This window comes from Sitophilus oryzae, unplaced genomic scaffold (genome assembly GCF_002938485.1).
Source record: "Sitophilus oryzae breed Bouriz unplaced genomic scaffold, Soryzae_2.0 scaffold_1515_pilon_pilon, whole genome shotgun sequence".
Lineage (NCBI taxonomy): Eukaryota > Metazoa > Arthropoda > Insecta > Coleoptera > Curculionidae > Sitophilus > Sitophilus oryzae.
Window position 1 is genome coordinate 955,540 of NW_022146187.1, and position 24,672 is coordinate 980,211.

Genomic DNA, 24,672 nt, shown 5'->3' on the forward strand with positions numbered 1-24,672 from the left:
AATGGCATTTTCTATTTAGGAAATTAAATCAAGGGGTAATTTTCTTTGTTTAAAATATCGAATAATTATTATTTTTTATATATTTTGAGACTAAATTTATTTATTTTAGCTTTTAAGTTTATTTTTCAATGGTTTCATTATTTATTTTTAATGAATAAACATTTTAAATTACAACCAATGCACAGCATATAACTTGTATTCTAGCTTAATTACTGATGATGAGCAGTGAAGTGTTTAGTACAACGGGGGCCACGGGCCTGAGACAGCGAAGGGGCCCCTCGGATCTTGGAGAACTTACAAATGGAAACCCACTTTTTTAATTTCACTAGTGAAAAGGTTTTCCAATTCGTTACGTTTTAACTAGACATATGCCTATACCTAAAATAAATCGTTTTTAAGTTATTTAAGATTTAATTTGAAAACGTATATTTTTCTTGATTTTATCTAGCTTCCTTTGACATTAAGTGTCAAAAAGTCAGACAATTTATTTCCGTCAGAAAACAAATTATTTTAATTTCCTATATTGTAAATACTGTTGCCTTAAAAGTTTAAAAAGTGTATTTATATAAATATATCTCGTATTTTCGTTCTTTAATAATATCTAATAGTTGATATTTTAATAATATACTGTACGATCGAAAAAAAAACAGCGCAAAGTTAGCTTGGAAATGATGATCGCATTAGAAGTTAGAAGTATATCATTATCTAAATAGACCGGGGGCCACATTTAGATTCGCCGCCCCGGGCCCCCGACAGGCTTAGTCCGCCACTGGACTTTGTCCGTTAGAGAGCAGACAACTTTAAAAAAATAAACTCATTTTTTAAGATATTTTAAGAACCGTTTATTCCGATTTAAATGAGATTTACGGTTCCTATGTTTTGTTAAAAACCAAACATTTGGCACAAAAATTCACAAAAATCCAGAAAAAATACAGAAAGGGTAAAAAATCACCACCCCTACATAAATTTTAGTAGAAATATTTTTCAACTCCACCAACGACTTTTTAGCCGACCATACCAACAGGTATGGTAGGCTATTAAGATCGCCAAAAAAAACTTTTTTTAATTTCACTCAAAATAAGTTATTTGGGTCATAAATGACCTAAATACAAAATATTTTCATGGTGTCTGTCTGTCTGTCTGTCCGTCTGTTACACGATAACTAGCGATGGGAACTATCGAATGAATTAGACTATCGAATGGTTACTGAATGAATGATTTCAACTATCGAATGGTTTCATTCGAATAAAATCATTCATTCATTTGTATACTAAAGCATATGTGACAACCTCGCCGTGCGACTAAATGGTTATCGTTAGCCACGACTATCGAATGCTTTTGATAAATGAAATTTAGTATTCGTTTGATTTTTGTCTGCGTCAGTGCATTATTAGTTCTTCCAAATCTTTATAATTTGCCTTCTAAATACTGTGCTATTTTTGCGTTTATTAAAATATTTAAAATACTAAAGTAGTAGTGTTTTTTTAAATTGACGATTGTGTACGTGTGCAGGTTGTCAAAATTTTTCCGAAAATTTGTGTGATTTTCCGATCTTTCAATTATTTAATTTTATATGGTATATGGTCTATTTTTTTAATGGGAAATTTTGAGAAGTAACAATTTTTAAGAGAGATGAGGTGAACTTACAATTAATTTTAAAAATACATATGTATTTGTATTTTAGATGTTTTAGTAATATGAATCAGTTGAACTTAATAATCATATTCAAGTAAGGTGGTAATGTCGTAATGTGGTTAAGTAAATTGTTATCAAACTCAAATTTTGGGATGAGAAAATTAAATTGATTGATTAAAGTTTTACACGTGCCAATTTAAAAAAAAGTTAACGATATTTGTATTTTGTTTATGCTAATTCTCTTACATGTAGATTTTTGCGAAGAAATATTTCATTTATTTTTTAAAGTAAATGCCAGTAAAAGCAAATATTATTTTTAAATACTAATACAAAGTAATAAAAAGTAATACACATATATAATTTTGATTTCTAATTTTTTATTCATATTTTTCTTCTATTACAATTACAATTACAAATTACACTGCACGCTTAGAAAATTAATAAATGTTTATATTTCATGATTTTAAAATTCGTTGTTAATATAACAAATTAGTTCTGTAATTATTATTATTTAATAAACCAACGTTGCCACAAAAAAATTAAAGACTATATTATTTTTAAATAGGATCTAATATAAATAATTTTGACTTCTAATTTGCTGTTTATATTTTGCTACTACTTAAAAAAAATGTTTATATTAAATGATTTTAAATTTTGGTGTTAATAGGTATAACAAATTATTACTGTTATTATTATTTATTAAACCAGTTTTGCTTAAAAACATTAAAAATCATTTTCCTACATCCAAAATAAAAAGTATTATTGCAGTGTAACAACAGAATATTAATAAAAAAATGCAAAATATATAGTCATACTATTCCTAACTAACTATAATACCAAAGAATAATATTCTTCGCTAATACCAACTAATACGAATATACGGCAACAGCGCAGTTCATAATGTATTTTCTGTGTAAATACTAGCACCTCAATAAAAAAAATAATGTGTCCTTATCTTTATCTGTCTCAAAATCAAAGATGCCGGCTTTTTTCATACCATTGCCACCGACCGCCGACCGCTGTCGGGTTTCTAGGAAAGAAACCTACGTCGCCAGTTTATATTTTATTATAATCGATCCTGACGAATAAATGAATTTTACAAATGAATGAATTCTATAAATGAATGGTTTTTGCTGCCGCATTAATATATTTCAAGGCAGATGACGCATCTATTCGATATTTTTATTCGAATAGTTTTCGACGAATGTTTTCTTATTAGCTATCGAATTATTCGAATGAATTCCAACTATCGAATGTTTCGATAGTATTCATTCGATAGTTCCCACTACTAACGATAACTCAAAAACCGCTAAACCGATTTTAACCAAATTTGGTACAAAAATACTGTGGCACCCGAGAATCTGGCCATTAGTTTTTGGTGGGGTGGGGAGTTGGTAAAGGGTTTAAAAAATCGTAACTCCAAAATGGCAGTAGCTAGCAAAACGCGGTTTTCAATTTAAGATTAGGAATAATATTTACAACAAATTTTGTAATAACATCAAAATCAGTCAAAGTCGCAGTTTTTGAGATATTCCGTGTTTCCGTAGTCCGTTTTTGAGAAAATCCATGTGGAGAACTCCAAACTCCCATCGGACGCGACCCCAGGTGGCGGACAGTGGCGCATCCGGGGATTGAGTCTGGGAGGGATAGTGGCAATATTTAAATAAAGTAATAGATTTAAATTAAATTTTCGCTCAAAGTTATTGTGACTATATGGAAAAAAATAAACTTAGACTGTTCTGGATTTCTATTTTGATTGACATTATTAATTTATTTTGCGACAATTTTATTTTATACCAGATTTTCTTATTTATAAATTTCTTCCTGGGAGGGGTAATTACCCCCATTACCCTTCCCGTATATGCGCCCCTGGTGGCGGATAGGGGAAATAACCGCGGACCAAAATTGGAAAAATTTCTTGACTTTGAAACTAAAAGAACTGCCTACCAACTTTTTATTAACATATTTTAGTATGGGCGGCTATGCGTGCCTCCCGGCGCCAATTTTTTTCCATAAAGTGATCCTTCTAGTACATATTTACTATTTTCTTTTCTCTTTTGTAAAAAAATGCCACCCCGCATACTTTTTGAGAAAAACAAATACTTTTCAGAAGCTGTCTTACAAAAAATGTTTCTTATCACATAAAATGAAATAAGAGAGATGGCGAAAATATGGAATTGACCCACTAAATACATAGTTGTTCTATGCCCACGGAATATTGAAATTCCCTGTACATTTTGTAGGTCTGCTATGGAAAAAAAATTCTCCATTTTTTTTCTCAGAAACTATGCGATTTGGCGTTTTTTACAAGAGACAAAAACGTAGTAAAAACCAGGGGGATGACAGTAAACCGGAAAATTGGAAACAGTTGTGGCGCGGTTCTACCCAGGCAGAAAGCATGGCCTTCTAGACTGTCCTAGACAAAAATCTGAATATTTCTGTATGATTTCTGTCAATTTCTGCTACGGAACATTTTTATGCACGTCGGCGTCCTGTTCTTTTGTCTTTTGTCTGTGTGTCAGCGTCAGCTCCCGAGGCCTCTGGCAAGGTCGGGCGCCATTTTAATTTTTGCCGTTTAGATTTGATTGGAAGTTTGTTTCTGATATTTCGGCTGAAATTTATAAGTGCAAAGATGTTTTTTGATATAAAGTTCCTTGTTAACACTTTAATAAAGTATATATGATATTAATTACATGAAGAAAATGATGAAATCGACGTTTCTGCGTGTAGTAGGTATGGGCCATATTATATGTAAAAATAGGTAATATATTAACTGTTTTTATATTTTTTTTAGCTTTAAACCCAAGGATCTTGGGATATTCTTTGCCAAGGATTTTTCCGTATCTCTACTTTAAAGACTGATCGGTGATTTTGAGCAACTGAAAGCAAGTTATACAAGGTAAATTATGATTATTGAACTATTATTAGCCTACATTAATTTTCTACAAGATGAACAGAAATGCGTAATTACATATCACATAGGTTTGAGTAGTAGATCATAGCAATAATGCTATAAATCTATGTATGTAGATTATTTTTAAAATACAAATGTGGTATTAGATGTATATGTATTATATTTTTTATTCATTTTATTTTCATTCAAGTCCTGTTTGATTTAATTCACAAAAGTCTTATGTACCTATATTTATGTTTTTTACATATTTTTTTTTTGATTCCAGGTTTTGTGTGGGTTCCGGTTGCCTTTTTCCTGCTTCCAGTTATTTAGTTTTATGCCCGTGAAGCTGTGAAAACATTTATTTATCTTCAAGTTTCTGTAAGTCAATGCACTGTTACTTTACTAATTCACTTTAACACAGCATCTCTGATATTATTTAAATATTTGATATTGATACAGTAGTTTATTGGATTATAGCTCTTTAATTGTGTTGATTTGCATATTTACATTGTTCTAAATTCCAAATAAATATTTTTGAGTAATTTTGTTGTATTATTTACTACTAGAAAGAGTAAAAAGTATATTAACCCTCATTTAAACCTCCTGAACAGCCCGCCATTAAAAACCGGAAACGGAAATAAATTTCATAAAATTGAAATTGTCATGTCTATGTCATGTCAAATGTCCCAGCCGCCATATCTGAAAATTAGTTACCCAGGCAGCCACGCTGTTTCCATAATTTAACATTGACTTGACACTTCTTCTTGTATTTATTATTTTATGGTAAAAACTAGGAGGACCATTCTACGAAAAAAAAATCAGTTGTTGGTGGAGTTCGAAAATATACCGTATGATCGAATAAAAACGGCGTCAGTGATGGCTATGAAATGAAAATCACTATCATTTTATATGTAAATTTATATAGGAAATGCGATCGATTGTCATTTCCAAGCCAACTGGACGCCGTTTTTATTCGATCATACGGTATATATCTACTAAAATTTATGTAGGAGTGGGAATAGTTTTCACCCTCCCCGTACTATTTCATGATTTTTGTGAAAGTCAAATGTTAAAAAACTTAGCAAAATATAGGTACCCCAAATCTCATTTAAACCGGAATAACGGTTCTTAAAATATCTTAAAAAATGTGTTTATCTTTTATTAAAGTTTGATGCCCTCTAATGGACAAACCAAGCACTTTTGTATAGAGCTAAATTGTGTCCAATGGACTTATTTTGATTCCAAACACACGTAGTAGTTCTATGCCCACGGAATATTGGGACACCCTGTATAGATAACCTTTTATTGTATCTTTTAATACAATTAGGAAAAACTAATTAGAATTAAAATATTCTTTATAAAAATATTTTGTTACGCACTTACATTTTCCGCAAGTGGGACAATTAAATTTGCGTTCGTCGGTGTGCGTTGGCAAATGTCGCATTAGAGTGTACTGATGTCCAAACTCCTTTCCACCTAAAAAATCAACTTGCTCGTTTATGAGATCTTGCACGGCAAAATACTGCAATAATTATTTTAATACAATCAATTTCTATCCTTTAATAAATCAGTCTCTGAGCAAGGAGAAAAATATACTCAGTGCGAACTGACTATACTAACCCAAAACAGTCCGAAAATCGAAATTAGATTTTTTGATATTTGACGTTTGACGATTGACATTTTTTGAAATAAAAAATTGAAATCCTGAAATCGTTGTTTGTCAATGTAATAATTTTGCTTTATTTTGGTTTATGTCTTTGTGTGTAAAAAAAACATAAAAAATAGAAATATATATTTTTAATTTATTGCGAAAACGGGAAATCAGAGTCAAAAATTGAATTAAAAAAAATGGTCAAGTGCGAGTCGGACTCGCGTACGAAGGGTTCCGTACCATTCATTATCCATACAACATTAGTCACTATATTATTATAAACTTTTTTCCGAAATTTTAAATGCGCGTATAAGTAATTTAAAAAAAAATGAAGAAACACATTACTAAAAATTGTATTAATCAATAATGAATATGTAAAAAGTAAAAATAAATATGTAAAAATTAACTTTTATTAAAAATAACGATTAAAAAAAGTCGCCTTGACTAGGATTCGAACCTGCCTTACTACGGCTCCAACGTCCATAGCAGCGGAAAGTCCTAACGCTTTAACCACGCGGCCACCGAGGACTTGAAAGATTCTATGTAAAATTCTTACTTAAAAGATAATATTTAGTGAAAGTACTTTTTATTTATAAGCATTTTTAATTCTGTTTTTTGTTCTTGTAGCGGCAACATAGATACATTATCTGTGAAAATTTCAAATTTCAACTGTTTAGCTATAACGGTTCATAAGATAGACCTTTGTGACAGACGGACGGACAGCGAAGTCTTACTAATAGGGTTCCCGTTTTTACCCTCTGGTCCTCTGGGTACAGAATACGGAACCCTAAAAAAGATCGATTGTTTATTAGCTTGCGATTTGCGAATTTTCTTGTATCGATTAGTATCGACTCGCGATCATTCGATCTAGATCGATCCAAAAAATCGATTCTTTTTACAAAACCGCACATCCCTAAAGCCCACGCGGCCTTTTATAACAAAAATATTATTTTTCATTGATCATTTGAGCGCTTTTTCTTTTTTGAAAGGGAGAAACGGCTACTGTCAAAACATACCCTTTTTTCCAATACCTGGTTGTGGTTTGGAATCGTCACGCGAACGTGACGGGACCGTAGTCGACTTATCACGGTCTGGAAATAAAGAGTCATAAAGTAGCAGTTATATTTTAGAAAGAATCTCTAGACCGTTGCGCCATCTGTCTCATATGGTTTGATACTCCATAGGTTTCATCACAGAATATCTAGCTACGCAACAGAAGCCTCGTTACATGTAAAAAATCGTAGACCTCAAAAGGAGACAGGCTTTTAAAGCCTGTCTCCAAATCAGATATTTTGATGCGGTAGTTTCACTACTACATAACAGAGGGCGATAAATTTAAAAGAAAACAGTTTTCTACAAACGAAATTTAAAAGAATTTTATGCAGTGTTGCCATTGTGTAATTTATATTGTAATACTTCCTGATAAAACCTATGTTCAAATTTGCGACATCATTTAAACATTTTAAAATAGATTAGAGCTCTTTTTTCAAACGTTTAAATATTTAACTTGCCATGTTAGTTGGAGTTAAATCTTACGAGCTGAATTAAAATCACTTCCTGACGTTTGATTCTAACTGAATCCTAAATTTTGATTGTAATTCGGCGACAATATAATAAGTATTGTTCTACTATTTGGACACCACTTCCTGACGTTCGATTGTGTTCATACCGTATGATCGGGAAAAAACGGCGTTAGCGATGGCTATGAAATGAAAATCGCTGTCATTTTATGTGTAAATTTATATGGGAAATGTCATTGATCGTCTTTTCCCAGCCAACTGGACGCCGTTTTTTTTCGGTATCATACGGTATTTGATATATACTTGCGTATTTTTCATGACATTGCAATATTATGGTACCATGAAGCATTTCAAGTGATACCGTAATATAGTACCATATTACGATACATGGCGTTTGATTGGGCTTAAACTTGGTATATTTATATTACGTATCTTCAGTGACATTGTAATATTATGGTACCATGAAGCATATCAAGAGGTACCATAATAGTACCATATACGATACCATTTCCTGGCGTGCAATTGGACTTATACTTGGTATAGTAAGTATCTTCAGTGACATTTTAATATGATGGGACTATGATGCATATAAAGTCGTACCTTAATATAGTACCATATTACGATACCACTTCCTGACGTTCGATTGGGCTCACAGTTGCGTATTTTTTATGACATTACAATATTATGGTACCATGAAGCATATCAAGGGGTACCATAATGTAGTACCATATTACGATACCATTTCCTGGCTTTCGATTGAGCTCATATTTGATTATACTTGCGTATTTTTGATGAAATTGCAATATTATGGTACCATGAAGCATATCAAGGGGTACCATAATGTAGTACCATATTACGATACCATTTCCTGGCGTTCGATTGGGCCCAAATTTGATATACTTGTGTTTCTTTATAAGATTTGTTTAATTAATAATTTTAATTTATTTTACGAATTTTAATTTATTGTACGATGTCGTGACAGCAACTTTTATGCCGAACTAATATATTATTAATTGTACCTGTGTCACTTTTTAAAATCTACCTAGGTCTATATAAATAACATGGCAAACAGAAAAAATTGTTATTATAGTATTTTTTAGTCAATTAAAATTTTTTGTACTGCATTTTAATAAATCATTTCCATTATTATTAAACGTATATTTCATTACTAACGTTTCAGCATTAATAAATATCACTATCAATCGCCCTGTATATTATTAATTTTAAAGGTAATTAAAGTTATTTTCTTAGTTAACATAATAAAGGAGTGTATATTAAAAATGTATTTTGAGAGCATATGTTTTCTAATTTATTTTTTTATTTTTATTAGGTAATTTATTCTAATTTTAAAAGCCAAACGAATAATTAATATAAGTGTATCTGACAAGAAACGAAAAATAGAAAGAAATTATTATACACCAGAAAAAGAATGGGATGCCAATTAAAGTCTGTTTGAATCTGGCAACTGTGCATATTTTGCCGAGCTTCAAGGCCGTCGACGTGCCGTCGATCTACGTCGATCCAAAACCGAAAGTTGAAAATTTCCAATTATATTCTGATTATGACATTGTCGCGCCATCTAGTATTTTATTTGTGCAATTTTAGCTCTTCCATTTCGAGTATTTTTCTGTTGCGTAGCTAGATATTCTGTGGTTTCATGAACTAAAAGAATATAACGTCAATTTGTCTGAATACAGATATCTACAGGGTTGCTGTTATGTATGGAAACGGTGGATTATTAGGTAAAATTTTGGTAAAATCCTAGAAGTCTCGTCTCGCATCAAAATCTGACCTGTCGATCCTCGATCCTCGCTTGCCTTGTTTTGTGTGTACTTTCTTGAATAGTTTTAAATTATAGTTTTAAATTTCATCTATTGCTATAATCAGTCTTTCCGCTCTTCGCTCTCCGCACTCCGCAGTTTACATATAATATCTTATATAATTTCCGTGTTACAGTTTTGGTTACCGTACTCCTCCGAAACGGCTTAACCGATTTTGATGAAATTTTATATCTATGTATATTCAGTAGGTCTGAGAATAGGTAGTTATATATTTTTTATACCCTTAAGTGATAAGGGTAGTCCACCCCCATTTTTTTATTTTGTGAAAAAAAAATATTTTTTTTATTTGGCATTAAAAAATACAAACAACACTAAATTTTCACCGTTCTACCTTCATCGCCTATTTTTTAATAGGGGTTGTTTTTTTATTTTTTTGTTACCATCTCCGAAACGGCTTAGCCGATTTTGATGAAATTTTATATGTATATTGAGTAGGTCTGAAAATAGGTTGTTATATATTTTTTATACCCTTAAGTGATAAGGGTAGCTCACCCCTATTTTTTTTATTTTTGAAAAAAAAATATTTTAATTTTTTTTATTTGGCATTAAAAAATACAAACAACCCTAAATTTTCACCGTTCTACCATCATCCCCTATTTTTTAATAGGGGTTGTTTTTTTAAGTTTTTTGTTACCATCTCCGAAACGGCTTAACCGATTTTGATAAAATTTTATATGTATATTCAGTACGTCTAAGAATAGGTTGTTATCTATTCTTGTACCCTTAAGTGATAAGGGTAGCCGAGAGGGTAGCCCACCCTCATTTTTTATTTTTGGAAGAAAAAATATTTTTTTTTATTTTGCCTTAAAAAATACAAACAACTCTAAATTTTCACCGAGTTTTATGTACGGTGGTTCTACCATCATCCCCTGTTTTCTAATAGGGGTTGTTTTTTTGTTACCATCTCCGAAACGGCTTAGCCGATTTTGATGACGTTTTATTATGTATATTGAGTAGGTCTGAAAATAGTTTGTTATCTATTTTTTATACCCTTAAGTGATAAGGGTAGCCCACCCCCATTTTTTTTATTTTTTGAAAAAAAAAATATTTTAATTTTTTTTATTTAGCATTAAAAAATACAAACAACCCTAAATTTTCAATTGTCCTACCATCATCCCCTATTTCTTAAGAGGGGTTGTTTTTTAAGTTTTTTGTTACCATCTCCGAAACGGCTTAACCGATTTTGATAAAATTTTATATGTATATTCAGTACGTCTAAGAATAGGGTTGTTATTCATTCTTATACCCTTAAGTGATAAGGGTAGCCGAGGGGGTAGCCCACCCTCATTTTTATTTTTGGAAAAAAAATATTTTTTTATTTTGGTCTTGTAAAAATACAAACAACTCTAAATTTTCAATTGTTCTACCATCATCCCTATTTTCTAATAGGGTTTTTTGTTACCATCTCCGAAACGGCTTGGCTGATTTTGATGACGTTTTTATTATGTATATTGAGTAAGTCTGAAAATAGTTTGTTATCTATTTTTTATACCCCTTAAGTGATAAGGGTAGCCCACCCCCATTTTTTTTATTTTTGAAAAAAAATATTTAAATTTTTTATTTGGCATTAAAAAATACAAAGAACCCAAAATTTTCACTGTTCTACCATCATCCCCCTATTTTTTAATAGGGTTGTTTTTTAAATTTTTTGTTACCATCCCCGAAACGGCTTTGACTGATTTTTGATAAAATTTTATATGTATATTCAGTACATCTAAGAATAGGTTGTTATCTATTTTTATACCCTTATGTGGTAAGGGTAGCCGAGAAGGGTAGCCCACCCTCATTTTTTATTTTTGAAAAGAAAAAAATGTTTTTATTTTTTAGTTGGCATTAAAAAATACAAATAACCCTAAATTTTCACCTGTTCCATCATCATCCCCTATTTTTAATAGGGTTGCTTTTTTTTAATTTTTGTTACCATCTCCAAAATCGCTCTAATTATTCAATTACGCTACATAATAAACCTCTGTGCAAATTCTCATATTCCTTGAACAGAATTTATTGTTTCAGAACGTTCAACCCCTCATTTCACACCCTTAGAGGGCGAATTTCCAAAAATTGCTTCTTAGTGCTAAATTACGTTACATAAGGAACGTCTGCAAAATTCATAGTTCTAAAACCGATTTTAACAAATTTTTGTACAAATTTTCATCCCTTATTTTTTAGGGGATGCATGCCTAAAATTCGCTTCTAGGTACTCACTTTCATCATTTAAGGGACCTCTTAACAGAATTTCATACTCCTAGTCCTAGAACGGATTTTACATAAAAAATTATACAAATTTTCACCCCTAGTTTTACCCCCTTAAGGAATGAATTCCAAAATTCACTCTAATTATTCAATTACGCTACATAAGGAACCTCTGTGCAAATTTTCATATTCCTTCAACAGAATTGTTTCAGGACGTTCACCCCTCATTTCACACCCTTAGAGGGCGAATTTCCACAAATTGCTTCTTAGTGCTAAATTACGTTACATAAGGAACATCTGCAAAATGCATACAATACTAAAACCGATTTTAACAAATTTTTGTACAAATTTTCATCCCTTATTTTTTAGGGGATGCATGCCTAAAATTCGCTTCTAGGTACTCACTTTCATCATTTAAGGGACCTCTGAACATAGTTTCATACTCCTAGTCCTAGAACGGATTTTACATAAAAAATTATACAAATTTTCACCCCTAGTTTTACCCCCCTTAAGGAATGAATTCCAAAAATCACTCTAATTATTCAATTACGCTATATAAGGAACCTCTGTGCAAATTTTCATATTCCTTCAACAGAATTGTTTCAGAACGTTCACCCCTCATTTCACACCCTTAGAGGGCGAATTTCCAAAAAGTGCCACTTAATGCTAAATTACGTTACATAAGGAACGTCTGTGCAGAATTTCATACTTCTAAAACCGATTGTAACAAACTTTTGTACAAATTTTCATCTCTTATTTCTAGGGGATGGATGTCAAAAATTAGCTTCTGGGTACTCACTTTCGTCACTTAAGGAAACTCTGTACAAAATTTCATACTCCTAGAACTAACATTTTTTGTACAAAATTTCACCCCCCAGTTTCACTACCCTTAGGCTATACATTTCCAAAAATCGCTTATCAATGTTCAAATGCGCCAAATCTGTGCAAAAGTTCCTAGTAGGTACAGATTTTTTTTGTATAATTACATCCCTTTATCTAATTACACCCCCTTATGGGTCGAATTTTAAAAAATTACTTAGTAGTGCTCATCTTAGAGAACGAATTAATATTCTCCGTATTTACTCCAGTTTCCTAATACTAGCACAGATGACACATAATCATACTAGTTAATTTTTTATTGGAATAGAAGTAATTTTTATTAGAAGGTACAAAAAAATTAAAAATCTAAAATTTTATTTTCATAGCTACGTTTTTATAGCCTTAGGATGCCTCATGTACTAATGAATACGAAATATATAATCAATACATATTTCTTTCAATATCATTATTATGTTGTTATTATCTCAACATTTAAAATATTAGCATTTTCAGGCTTCGATTATGTTCAAAAGCGCCACCGTGTGACAAATCACTAAAGCTTCCACACGAGAGTTCTGGTAAAATATAGGAGGTACCGTAACGCAAAAAGTTAAATACAAAAGTTATGGGGTTTATAAATATATATTAGCGGGTAATAAATTTAAGTATACAGGGTCGGTCATAAAGTCGTGGCACATCAAAGTTTTATTTTTTTAAATGGAACCTCCTATATGTTATTGCATATTTCGGTTCTGCCTTCAATTCTAAGCAAAAATCGAAAAACACACAATGTACCTCAAACCAACAGTTTCCGAGTTATTGACTTTTGAAAACATCACTTAAACAATTTGATTTAGTTAATTTCGATATGTTCAGTTTCAATTAACGATGCCATTCTGCCGAAACTGCGATACTTAATAATATTTTACATTAGTTCTCAAGTTAGCATTCATAGTTGTATAAAATGAGAGTATATAAGTCTGGAAATTAAATTTTTGTTTAACATTTCAATTCTTTAATTTATGTACATTGTGTATTAGGATTATTGCTTAAAATTGAAGGAAGAATTGAAATATGCAATAATATACAGTGGGTTTCATTTAAAAAAATAAAGTTTGATGTGACACGACTTTATGGCCAACCCTGTATACTTAAATTTACTAGTAGCTAATAGGAATTTAAAAACCCATTACAACAGTACCTATCACAGTTTCGGCAGAATGGCATCATTAAATGACACTGAACATATCGAAATTAATTAAATCAAATTGTTTTAAGTGATATTTTCAAAAGTCAATAACTCGGAAACGGTTGTTTGAAGTACATTGTGTGTATTTCGAGTTTTGCTTAGAATTGAAGGAAGAATTGAAATATGTAATAATATACAGGGGATTCTATTTAAAAAAATGAAACTTTGATGTGCCACGACTTTATGAACGACTCTGTATACTTAAATTTATTACTCACTAATAGATATTTAAAAATCATATAACTTTTGTATTTAACTTTTTGCGGTACCTCCTATATTTTACCTAATAATTAATCGACCGTTTCTATACATCATAAAAACGACTCCGTGTCCGTATTTTACGTAATGACGCGAATTCGCGTGAAAATATCAAATTGAACGATCCGCCGAGCTACCAACGCAAGCAGGTAATTCGCCGTGCACTACGCTGTTTGGCCGCAGCTGTTTAATTCATTTGGAATTTGAATGCTCCGCTGTCCAGCTGTCCATGAGCTGTCCTCGCTCCGCTGCGCGCCTGATATAAGGCCGCATGCTAGAACCAAAATATGGCAAAAAGCAAGCCACCTATAAACTACAAACAATCTCGTAGCAGCCATAGCAGGTAGCAGTAATAATTAAAATTAACTATGTGAAAAAGTGGGCCGATCCTGGCGGTACTGCAATACCAGGCCAACCCGTGACAGAGGTGGAGCAAGCCCCTAACCTCCGTCAATTTCCAAAAATCAGTTTAATATACTGGCCCCGCATGCGGGGCGTATCAGATATTAAGCTGATAAGAACAGATACTACACTTTGATCTTAGCCAAAAGGCCGAGAAGCGATGCCGATGCCCTGTCGTTTTTGGAATTTCAACGGACGTTGCATATTCTCCTCGGTAAGATTTTGCTACTGGTGACATCTCTGAGAGCGGTTTGTAAGTAATGGTATTGTAAAGAACAGTTAAATCTCCTAAAGCACAGACTTAGTTTGTGCCTAAAGGTATTATTCGGGGATGTACGTCCGCAATGGGTCTAGAAAAGTAGTATGAGGTGGTGGAAAGCACAATTAATGCGGCAAAATATTAAGTAATTTTGTAAAATAGTTTTGTGACAAGCGCCAGAGACCTACCAAAGCATCATTTTTTTTTCGACAAGACGGTGTTGCATGCCATACGACAAAACTACTAAAAATAGTTTGGGAATAATAACACTAAGGTCCTCTAATAGCTTCCGAACAATCCGGACATATTAATGTTATCGAGACATTGCATCATAAACATTGCATTTTGACATAAAATGAAACAAACATGGTATGATAATCCCCAATAACGAACCGTATTTGTAATTGTACAAAATATTATTAACAGCAAACCCAGTGGCGTAACTATCGATGTGCCGTGTGTGCGTCAAGCAGAATCCTTCTGTTTCTGATGAGGATATAAATGAAATTCCTTTTAATTAAAAATCTTTCATCGTCTTCTAGTTTCAGCGAGATTTTAACAGCGTGTCATATTTTTCTCACCATACCTGTTTCTGTGGCCTCGGCTGAAAGATCTTTTTCCAAATTAAAGCTTGTCAAAAATTATTTAAGAAATACTATGGGCGAAAAACGCAACCAAATCAGCTTTGGCAATTATTTCAATAGAAAATAAAGTTGCCCGTACAATAGACATTGGTAATATTGTGTCAACTTTCGCCCATGCTAAAGCTAGGAAAAAAGAATTTTAACATGTTCATGTTCCTATTTACATTGTTTATTTTAATTTAGTTAGTTTTGTTGTTGTTTTGTTTTTATTTATTTGATATTTTATATGTTTTAGTTTGGTTTACATATTCTGTGTTGCAGTAATAAATATTACTATATAAAAATTAATTTGATAATGTTATTTCTAACCTAAAATATGAGTGCATATTATTCAGATTAGTATATAAGTATTGAAATATGTAGGTGTAATAGGGGGCCCGGTAAAATTTTTGCACACAGGCCCGTGAATCTGTTGTTACGCCACTGAGCAAACCACACATTATTGTAAATATTGTCTATACATTTATGGCGAATTCATCTCTTGAAAAAAAGAATGGATTCCACACAGTAGCATTTTACCAAAGACATCTATTTATTTTTAAGATTTGTTTAAATGGCTAATGGCTTTTCCTGGCGTCAGCGATGGCTTTGAAATGAAGTTCGCTGTAATTTTATATGTAAATTTATATGGGAAATGTCATCGATCGTCATTTCCTAGCCAACTGGACGCCGTTTTTTTCGTTTTTCGATAATTATTTATTTTCATTATTTATGTAATAACTTCGTTGAAAGGGCTGGTATACAAACTTTTCCTAGAGTTTTACAAGTTTTCCTCTCTAAATATCATCCAGAGGTAAAGGGCACTAGTTAGAGACAATAAGAAGTGAGTTGAACCTCGTCATGTAATGTGAAACCAGAGCAGTAAGGTGACAGAAAACTTAAGTCATTTTTTTATTTAAATCATTTTAATGATTTAAGTCATCTGATTTTAAGTCATATTTCAAAAACTGACTTAAGAAGTCTTTCCGAAATTTAAAAAGACTTCAGTCATTAAAAAAGGTTTAAATCTTTAGAAGATTTAAGTCTTTTTAGAAAAAAATTAAGTCAGAGTTTTCATATTATATTTTTATGATAAAAATTTAACAGCGACATTTCCTTTTGAACTGTCAAGCGGCAACCGGGCAGCAGATGAAAACACCTTCACAGAAAAATGTCATGTCTTTTAAATTAATTTATTATTTATCTTGTTTATGAAAATAAGTCTGGGTCATATTTAAACAATGACAGCTCCCGGCGAAAATCTAGTTAGCCACTGAATTCGACGTGGAAAATTCTATGGACTCGGTTTTCATATCTTTTCGATAAATTATAAAATATCCGAGATATATGAGGGTGTCGAGAAATGGCAACAATTTCAAATTCGCCCTGTATTTTAGGAACTAAGAGAGCTAGGGGAAATCTGTGTGTAGCATTTTTAGTTTTATAAAAAAGCAGCAGTAATATACTAAAAGTAATGTGCAAAGCTCATCTTTGTATATCTGCTCATAAAGAAGAAAATATACAAAAAAGAGACATCCTGTACAAAGTACCACAAAATTTAATTTTATTATAAGTTGTGTTTTTATGTTCTTGATGCATATATTTTTTATTGTTTATTGTTTGTAGTTATTCTGAAAATAAATCGTTTTATTTTAAGCGGTTTTTCATATATGTACCTACAATCTACAGCAGTAGTTCCCAAACTTATTTTTCTTGTGGGCCACTTTCAAAATTTTACTGGTTTCGGTGGACCCCCTGCTGCTACATTTCTACCACATTCTTAAAGTCGCCAAAAAATAAAAATTGTGTCACTTCTGAGTTCTGTCCCTATATTCCGATATGTAAAATAAAAACGAAAAATGGTACATTTTATATCACTTTATTTATTAAAAGAATAGAATTACAAGAAAAAATATTAAGGTAATATAGGTTCAGGTCATAATTTTAATTAATGGGAAGGATGTATCTGATGGAGTGTCAGCAAACGATCAATGTTTGGCTTTATTTTTGTGAGCAATAACCGCAAATCCCCTGCTCTGTGATGTTTAATTTGCTCTTTTTTTTGTTAAGAGGTTTGTAACGGCACTAAAACTCCTTTCGACAAGGTATGACGAGGGAAAAGCTATTAAAAATTTCCTTGCGATTTCCCACAGTCCAGGATATTTTTCGGGTATTTCTGCTTGCAGCCAAAATGTTGGGTAGCCTTTTCTAAATTTCACCTTCAGCTCCTCATTAGTGCTTAGCTCGAGCAGCTCCTCTTGTAATACAACATTGGCCACTTCCGTTTCATCAAATGGATTTATGATCCATGGTGGTATATCCATCGTCAGTATATCTTCAAACCTGGTTTTGAAGTCATCATGCAGAGCACTTAAATGTTGACTGTAGGTATGGATATCCTCATCAATACATTCTACCTGCGACAAGTTTGGAAATTGAGAGAATTCGCGCCGACTAATGTTTTGCTTCATAAATTTCAATTTCCCAAGAAAAGCCGAAATTATCCCCTTTGTTTTTATTAAATTCAGGCTGTCCCCTTGTAACTGCAAGTTAATATCATTAAATTTTTTAAACAAATCTGTCAAATACGCAATGTCTGCTTTGAATTTGATCAAGTTTTCTTTTAAATCTGGATCTCTACTTTCTAAGAACTCTAATATGGAATCGAAAACAGAGTAAAATCTCGTTAAGCATGCACCTTTCGACAACCAGCGTACTTCAGTATGTAAGAGCAGTCGTTGGAAGTCTTCATCATTTTCGTCGCACAATTGAGCAAATAAACGCGTATTCAATGCATTGCTTCTGATTTTGTTGACAGCTTTTATTACAAAATGAAGAGATTGGTTCAACCTGTCACTTAAATGTTTTGCCACAAGATGTTGTCGGTGGATTACGCAATGAATAGCTGTAAGTCCTGGTATAATTCTTTTGAGATGACTTATAAACCCACGATATCGCCCGACCATTGCAGGAGCTCCGTCTGTTGCCACTGAAATAATGTTTGTAAATGGGATCGATTTTTCCGTAAAAAAATTACTCAGGACATTAAATATTGATTCGCCTTTAGTGTCAGTCTCCAAAGTTCTGGCAAATAGCAATTCTTCGTGAATTTCTTCCTCAACAATAAATCGGACATATGCCAATAGTAATGCTTCATTACTGGGTAACGTTGACTCGTCCAGTTGTATAGAAAAATGAGTTTTTTGCAGATGATTGCACAAAAAGCTTTCGATATCAGAGCTCATTTCATCAATGCGTCTTTGTACAGTATTGTTACTTAATGGAATTCTTTTTAGTACGTCAAATGGAGATTTGTGCAAAACAGTTTTTAAAACCTCTTCAACAGCGGGTAAAATTAATTGTTCTCCGATAGTGTGCGGTTTTCCAGATTTTGCTATAAGTAATGAGATATTGTAAGATGCCCGCAAGCCATCATCGTTACTTTGAGATGTTGAAGCGAACATACTGTGCATGGTGGGTCTCTTTCCATATTTTTCTTTCAATGTTTGAAAATATTTTAAATCTTTACCTATTTTATCAGTATGACACCTTTTTAGATGATCTTCGAGCTTTGATGGTTTCATAGAGTCATTGCTCAAAACTTTGTTGCATAATAGGCACATGGGCAATTGTTTGTCTGCCTCTGATGGAACAAAACCATATTTCAAATAATCGATACTATATTGTCGACATTTTTTCTTTGCTGTAGCCATGTTTCGTGTCAGTTACCTTACCTGTAAAAAAAAGTTTTAGTAACCAAGTTTTTTCTGAATATAGGTATCACACCGCAGCCTTTGTCAGCACGCGGAAATAGAATTACGGCTTGTAAAGGGACCAACTAATAAACCGCTGAGACAAATACAGACGTTTTCACAAAACGGTATCAATTTTTAAAGTACATAATTTACCACTAATTTTTAATAGTATAAATAAAATTGGTGTACTCAGTATCGAATACTGATCATATTTGTGTAGGGAAAAAATAAAAGTCGAAATCCCAAAATTGTCCATAAAAACGATAACTAACATTTTATTAAATCAATGAGTTCACGCGCTCCGTGTATTTGCGTATTTTTGTCTGCGGCTTCATTGTTAAAACGTGACAAACTGGCATCGAAGTCCAAGCCCCGCCCTTTTCCTGTCGCCCGCGCACCGCTCGCTCTTTCCGAAAAGGAATAGTTTTGATAAAATAGTTACTTCAAAACCAATTTAAAATGATTATGAAATTACTGTTTTATAAAATTAGTAGTTATTTGCAAGAAAAATTACAAAATTAATTGCTCTGCAATATTGCTTATTCGGCCTTTTAGAGAGGCAGTGTTTCTCTCGTGAAAAACAATTGAATAAAACGTGCTGTGTTTGTCTTCAAATCGAAAGAGGACAATTAAAATATCTGTAAGTTACTAAGTTACCTATCTATACAGGCCGTTGTGATCAACCGACTAGTACACGTAAACAAAATACTTAAGTACTATAACAAAAAAAGGTAGGTTACTTACTTTTCTCCGGCACTAGCAAACACAGATATAAATTTTCTCACAACTTTTTTTTCCAAATTCCGCCTTTTTTCGAAATTCCGAAACAAATGAATGCGTTTGCCTTTGGCATCAAGTATTTATAGTGGTGATCAAGTTCATGTCTGAACAAGCATTAAGCATTGTCGGGCGGATAGCGCTTTGCAAGTCTGTACACGAAATTGTACGTAATATCGAATACGCAAGTTTGGACAAGTAACAGTCGCTTGCCTTATTAAAATATTATCTGCTTAGATAGGTACTTAAAACAATGTAGGTAGGCCCTTATAAAAACTATGCTTACATTTTTGCTCTTTACTATCAAAAGCAGATAAATTTTCGTGGACCCCCATTAACATCTTATGGACCCCCATTTTTTGTTCACGCCTACGTAGACCCCCAGCAAGTCTCCCGTGGACCCCTGGGGGTCCACCTGGACCACTTTGGGAATCACTGATCTACAGGGATGCTACAGGGTGTCCCAGGCTGAGCGTGGATTAGAAGTTTCTAAAGAACCACAATATCTAGATCGGAGATTTTTTGCACATCATTGTCTTACAACGAGATCTATCGATTAAAAGTATTTTCAATATGGCGGCACTTCCGGAAATACCGGAAGTTGACAGCAACTTTCTTATTTTAAATGGGTGCCCTCATTTTTTATTACATACTTAAATTCTCTGTAAAATTTTATGAATTTTGATATCAAACACTCTATACCTAACATTAACCGTTTTTAAGAAAAAAATATTTAAAATTTTTGGACGAAAAAAACTGCCCGTCAAAAATATGTGTATAGTCTACACGTCAGATTTAGTGATTACCACAGCCACTGTGCCATAGAGAGAAGACATGTGGCTATCTATTTCAAAAATTAAATTGTTTGAATGTCATATAATAATGGCTGCAGCTGTCATAGAATTGAGAGATTAAAAGAGTATCATAAATAATTTTTTTCAAATGGCAACCCACTTTTTTTATTTCACTAGTGAAAAGCCTTTTCAATTCGTTACTTTATGACTATACATGTTCCTATACCTAAAATAAATCGTTTTTAAGTTATTTAAAATTTAGTTTTAAAACGTATATTTTTCTTGATTTTAACAAAAGTAGCCTATGACTTTAAACGTCAAGTGATGTAAAACAATAGATCTGGTCATGTCGTATTGTGACACTTTGTTCAAAAAGCAGTATGCATGGCTGGGAAACTTAAATGGAAATGACAGTTCATTAAAAATAGTTTTTCTTCCAAGATGCAGAGGCGCAAAATATTAAAACTGTCAATATTAACAATGCAAATGTCAATATCTGACAATAATAAAATTTGATTTTTAACTGTCACTCAGAGACGCTTTTGTTGTGATTTTACGGTTTGATTTCGTTTTGATTTGTCAAATTATTGTAAAATTAAATTCCTTCAGATTTTTTGCCAATATTCTGTTTTAGACAATGTTTTTTAAAAATGGTGGGACAATTTGTGTTTTGTAATAACTCTTAATTATTTTTTATCATGGAGTTTAATTGTTGTACACCTGGTTTCCGAAGGATACAATGGTAAGTAAATTAAACATATCTACTTACAGTTATAGATTTTTTAAATTAGTACTGCTAATAAATGCTACTTGCAGAGCAGTTATTTAATTTTTTTTACGGTGCATGTAAGGAATTAAGGACGCGCGTTTTATATTAGCATGATCAGCAGATGATTACATCTGATTTAATTTGTTTTTATTATTTCAGGTCCCAAACGGAAACAAACCGGAAATCTTGCCTACACCAAAATTATATACCTAGCTGTTTCCAATTCACTTCAAAGGGAGGAAAATTATGTAAAACTGCCTGCTAGGTATTTGCTGAAAACCGCCAAAGATTAAATTATAACTGTAACAACTTAATATATACTATTTCTAGTATTTTTAATATATTTTTTAATTAATATCCGACATATAGGAACACTTTGTATGCTTTTAATTCAGTTGATTTATCGTTTATAATATGTTCGACCTAATTAAAAGCACACAGTGTTCTTACATGTATGTCTAAATTTATTTTAAATTAACTAAAACAACCCCCCTTCCCCGCACCCCTCTCTTCCATTAGTATTTCTTCCTCCGTCTACCAGAAGCGCCCTTGTATAATAAAATTGATATGTATTATAAGTTGCCTATCTATTTAATAGTATAAGTCTTTTATCTATGGCAGTATGTTATCGATAATAATTTGCAAGCCAACTTTGCGTTGTTTTTTTTTCAGGGTTGATAGAGAACATTATTAATATAATTAATAATATCAACTATTAGATATCACTAAAGAGCGAAAATACGAGATATATTTTTATAAATACACTTTTTAAACTTTTAAGGCAACAGTATTTACAATATGGGAAATTCAAATAATTTGTTTTCTGACGGAAATAAATTGTCTGACTTTTTGACACTTAATGTCAAGGGAAGCTAGATAAAATTAAGAAAAATATACGTTTTCAAACTAAATCTTAAATAACCTAAAAACGATTTATTTTTGGTATAGGAACATGTATAGTTAAAAAGTAACGAATTGTAAAATATTTTCACTAGTGAAATAAAAAAAGTAGGTTTCCATTTGAAAAAAATTATTTATGATAACTTTTTAATCACTCAATTCCATGACAGATACCGCCATTATCATAATTATGACATTTGAACAATTTAATTTTTGAAATAGATAGCTATATGTCTTCTCTTTATGTCACAGTAGCTGTAGCAATCACTAAATTGGACTTTTAGGCTATACAATTTTTTTTGACAGGTAGTTTTTTTCGTCCAAAAATTTTAAATATTTTTTTTTCTCAAAAACGGTTAATGTTAGATATACAGTATTTAACATCAATATTCATAGAATTTTACAGAGAATGTAAGTATGTAATAAAAAATAGGGGCGGCCATTTAAATTAAGAAAGTTGTAGTCAACTTCCGGTATTTCCGGAAGTGCCGCCATAGTGAAAATATTTTTAATCGATAGATCTCGTTGTAAAACAATGATGTGCAAAAAATCTCCGATCTAGATATTGTGGTTCCCTAGAAACTTCTAATGCACGCTCAACCTGGAACACCCTGTATATAAAAATACTAATGTTTATCTGTGTCGTCTCTACTGAAGTAATGACTTGCTCTAGAAAGCTGCTATTTTAACCAAACTAATTGGCTCTTCTAAAAACTGTCGTCGCCGGATTTTTGTTTTTCATTTAATTATAAAAATGGTTTTTTTTCCTGATGTAGGTATGTCGTGGCGGATGCGCCAGGCTTCAACTAGTATAACATATTTTGAATTAGGGAATATTAAAAAAATTAAAACGCGGTACACACACACTGGTGGTACCGAATACCGCAATTTATATAATAATTAAGATTGTATAGAATAAAAATTTCAAAAATTTTTGTGTATCTGAATATTTAGTTGTTAATATAATATTTAGTTCTTCATTGATTAAAGAATGGGCTCCTACAGGAATTGTTGACCTTAAATATTATGTCAGAAATCTTTTATTATACATAATATGGTGTTTTAAAACAAATGCGAAAAATTTAAAAGATGATTGTTTAGTAAAAAATTGATTGTAATATAAAAGTTAATAGTTAACCATCAAAGAAAAATTGCGGTAGGTACAAAAATGGCGGAAGTCGTTTCTATTGCTTTCTTAAAAAAACAAAAATAAAAAAAAATAAACAAGCACCTATAGGTATAAAAATGCAAATGCATTTTGTATAAAAATATATAAGATAAAACTCACAAACTCCGCATTCAAAAGATTTAACGCTTTTTCCATCTACTTCCTTCAGTTTCAATTTATAATTTTGCTCATTCTTGACGTCATCTTGGAAATTTTTAACTCTATTGCTGGTCAATCCTGAACCCATTTGGGTATGAAATTTATTCTTAATGCGTTCCGCTGTACCTAATTATATCGACGACATTTTTTTGTAATAAAACAACTGAATGGTTAATAAATAAAATTCCAATTTTTACTTACCTTGTAATGGCATGCTTGAACCCTCCTGAATATCGCTCAAAATCTGAATATCTCCTTCTTCCGCTGACGTAGTCAAATGTCCATATTGAGAAAAATATAAAATATCGCTGTCTTTAATTTGTATATCCTCTTTCAACAATCTAGAAATTAAAATATTGCTACACAAGAAAAAAATAAAAGCAAACATTGAAACAAATTAGAAAAACAATTTTTAGTTTGATTGTTTCTAAGCGAAATTTTGTGATTGAAGAGACAGCAAATGACAAGAGTATAAAAAATTTCGCTTTTATTTGTTAAAAAAGTTGAATTTTGTTTGCGAAATAAATGCGAAACTCAGTTATCTATGGCAAAACTTACTCGTTTGTTTGATTTTCTTCAATTAATGGCACTAAGTTACCCATTTCAGATAAACTGAAAATTTGTTCCTCCATTTTTTTAAATTTACCTTTTCTGTTCTGTTTTGCGTTGCTATACAAATCAGGATGGTATACCATTGTTAACGTATTTTTTAGATAACTAATAAAAGTTAAAAGAGCGCCGATAATATAGAATAAAATATTAAATTACAAATAAAAACATTTATAATTATTAAATACTAATAAATAAATAATTAATCAAACAATTTTATTCTGGATCAGATTTAATTCCCAAACAAAAAGGAAAGAACATGGAAAGAATCTGAAAGAATCGACTTTTTTAAATGCTGAATTTTCATTGGCTAGAATGGACTAGAAAATAACGAAAAAATGTAGATTGATTTATCGAAATACTAAAAATCAAAATAATTATATTTTATTCTATTT

The 24,672-nt window shown here is 31.7% G+C and overlaps 1 protein-coding gene and 1 non-coding gene across 6 annotated transcripts in view; both read right to left on the reverse strand.

The window, feature by feature from the left end:
• The window catches only part of LOC115878484 (zinc finger protein 436-like), a 53,393-nt gene extending 28,886 nt beyond the window's left edge, over positions 1-24,507 (reverse strand). For 2 of the 5 annotated variants that reach the window (XM_030895003.1, XM_030895001.1), the window contains exons 1-4: positions 24,227-24,503; positions 23,870-24,009; positions 23,630-23,794; positions 5,915-6,007 (exon numbers count right to left, since the gene is read on the reverse strand). In XM_030895003.1, the coding sequence (XP_030750863.1) occupies positions 5,915-6,007; positions 23,630-23,794; positions 23,870-24,009; positions 24,227-24,363 (535 nt within the window). In that variant the 5' untranslated portion in view covers positions 24,364-24,503. Of the gene's footprint in view, positions 1-5,914; positions 6,008-23,629; positions 23,795-23,869; positions 24,010-24,226 lie in introns of all 5 variants that reach the window. The other 3 variants (XM_030895002.1, XM_030895004.1, XM_030895005.1) reach the window with 3 other exon arrangements.
• LOC115878517 lies at positions 14,436-14,626 on the reverse strand. Its single transcript, XR_004049541.1, has one exon. It is a non-coding gene; the product is annotated as a U2 spliceosomal RNA (small nuclear RNA).
• Positions 24,508-24,672: the final 165 nt, after the last annotated feature.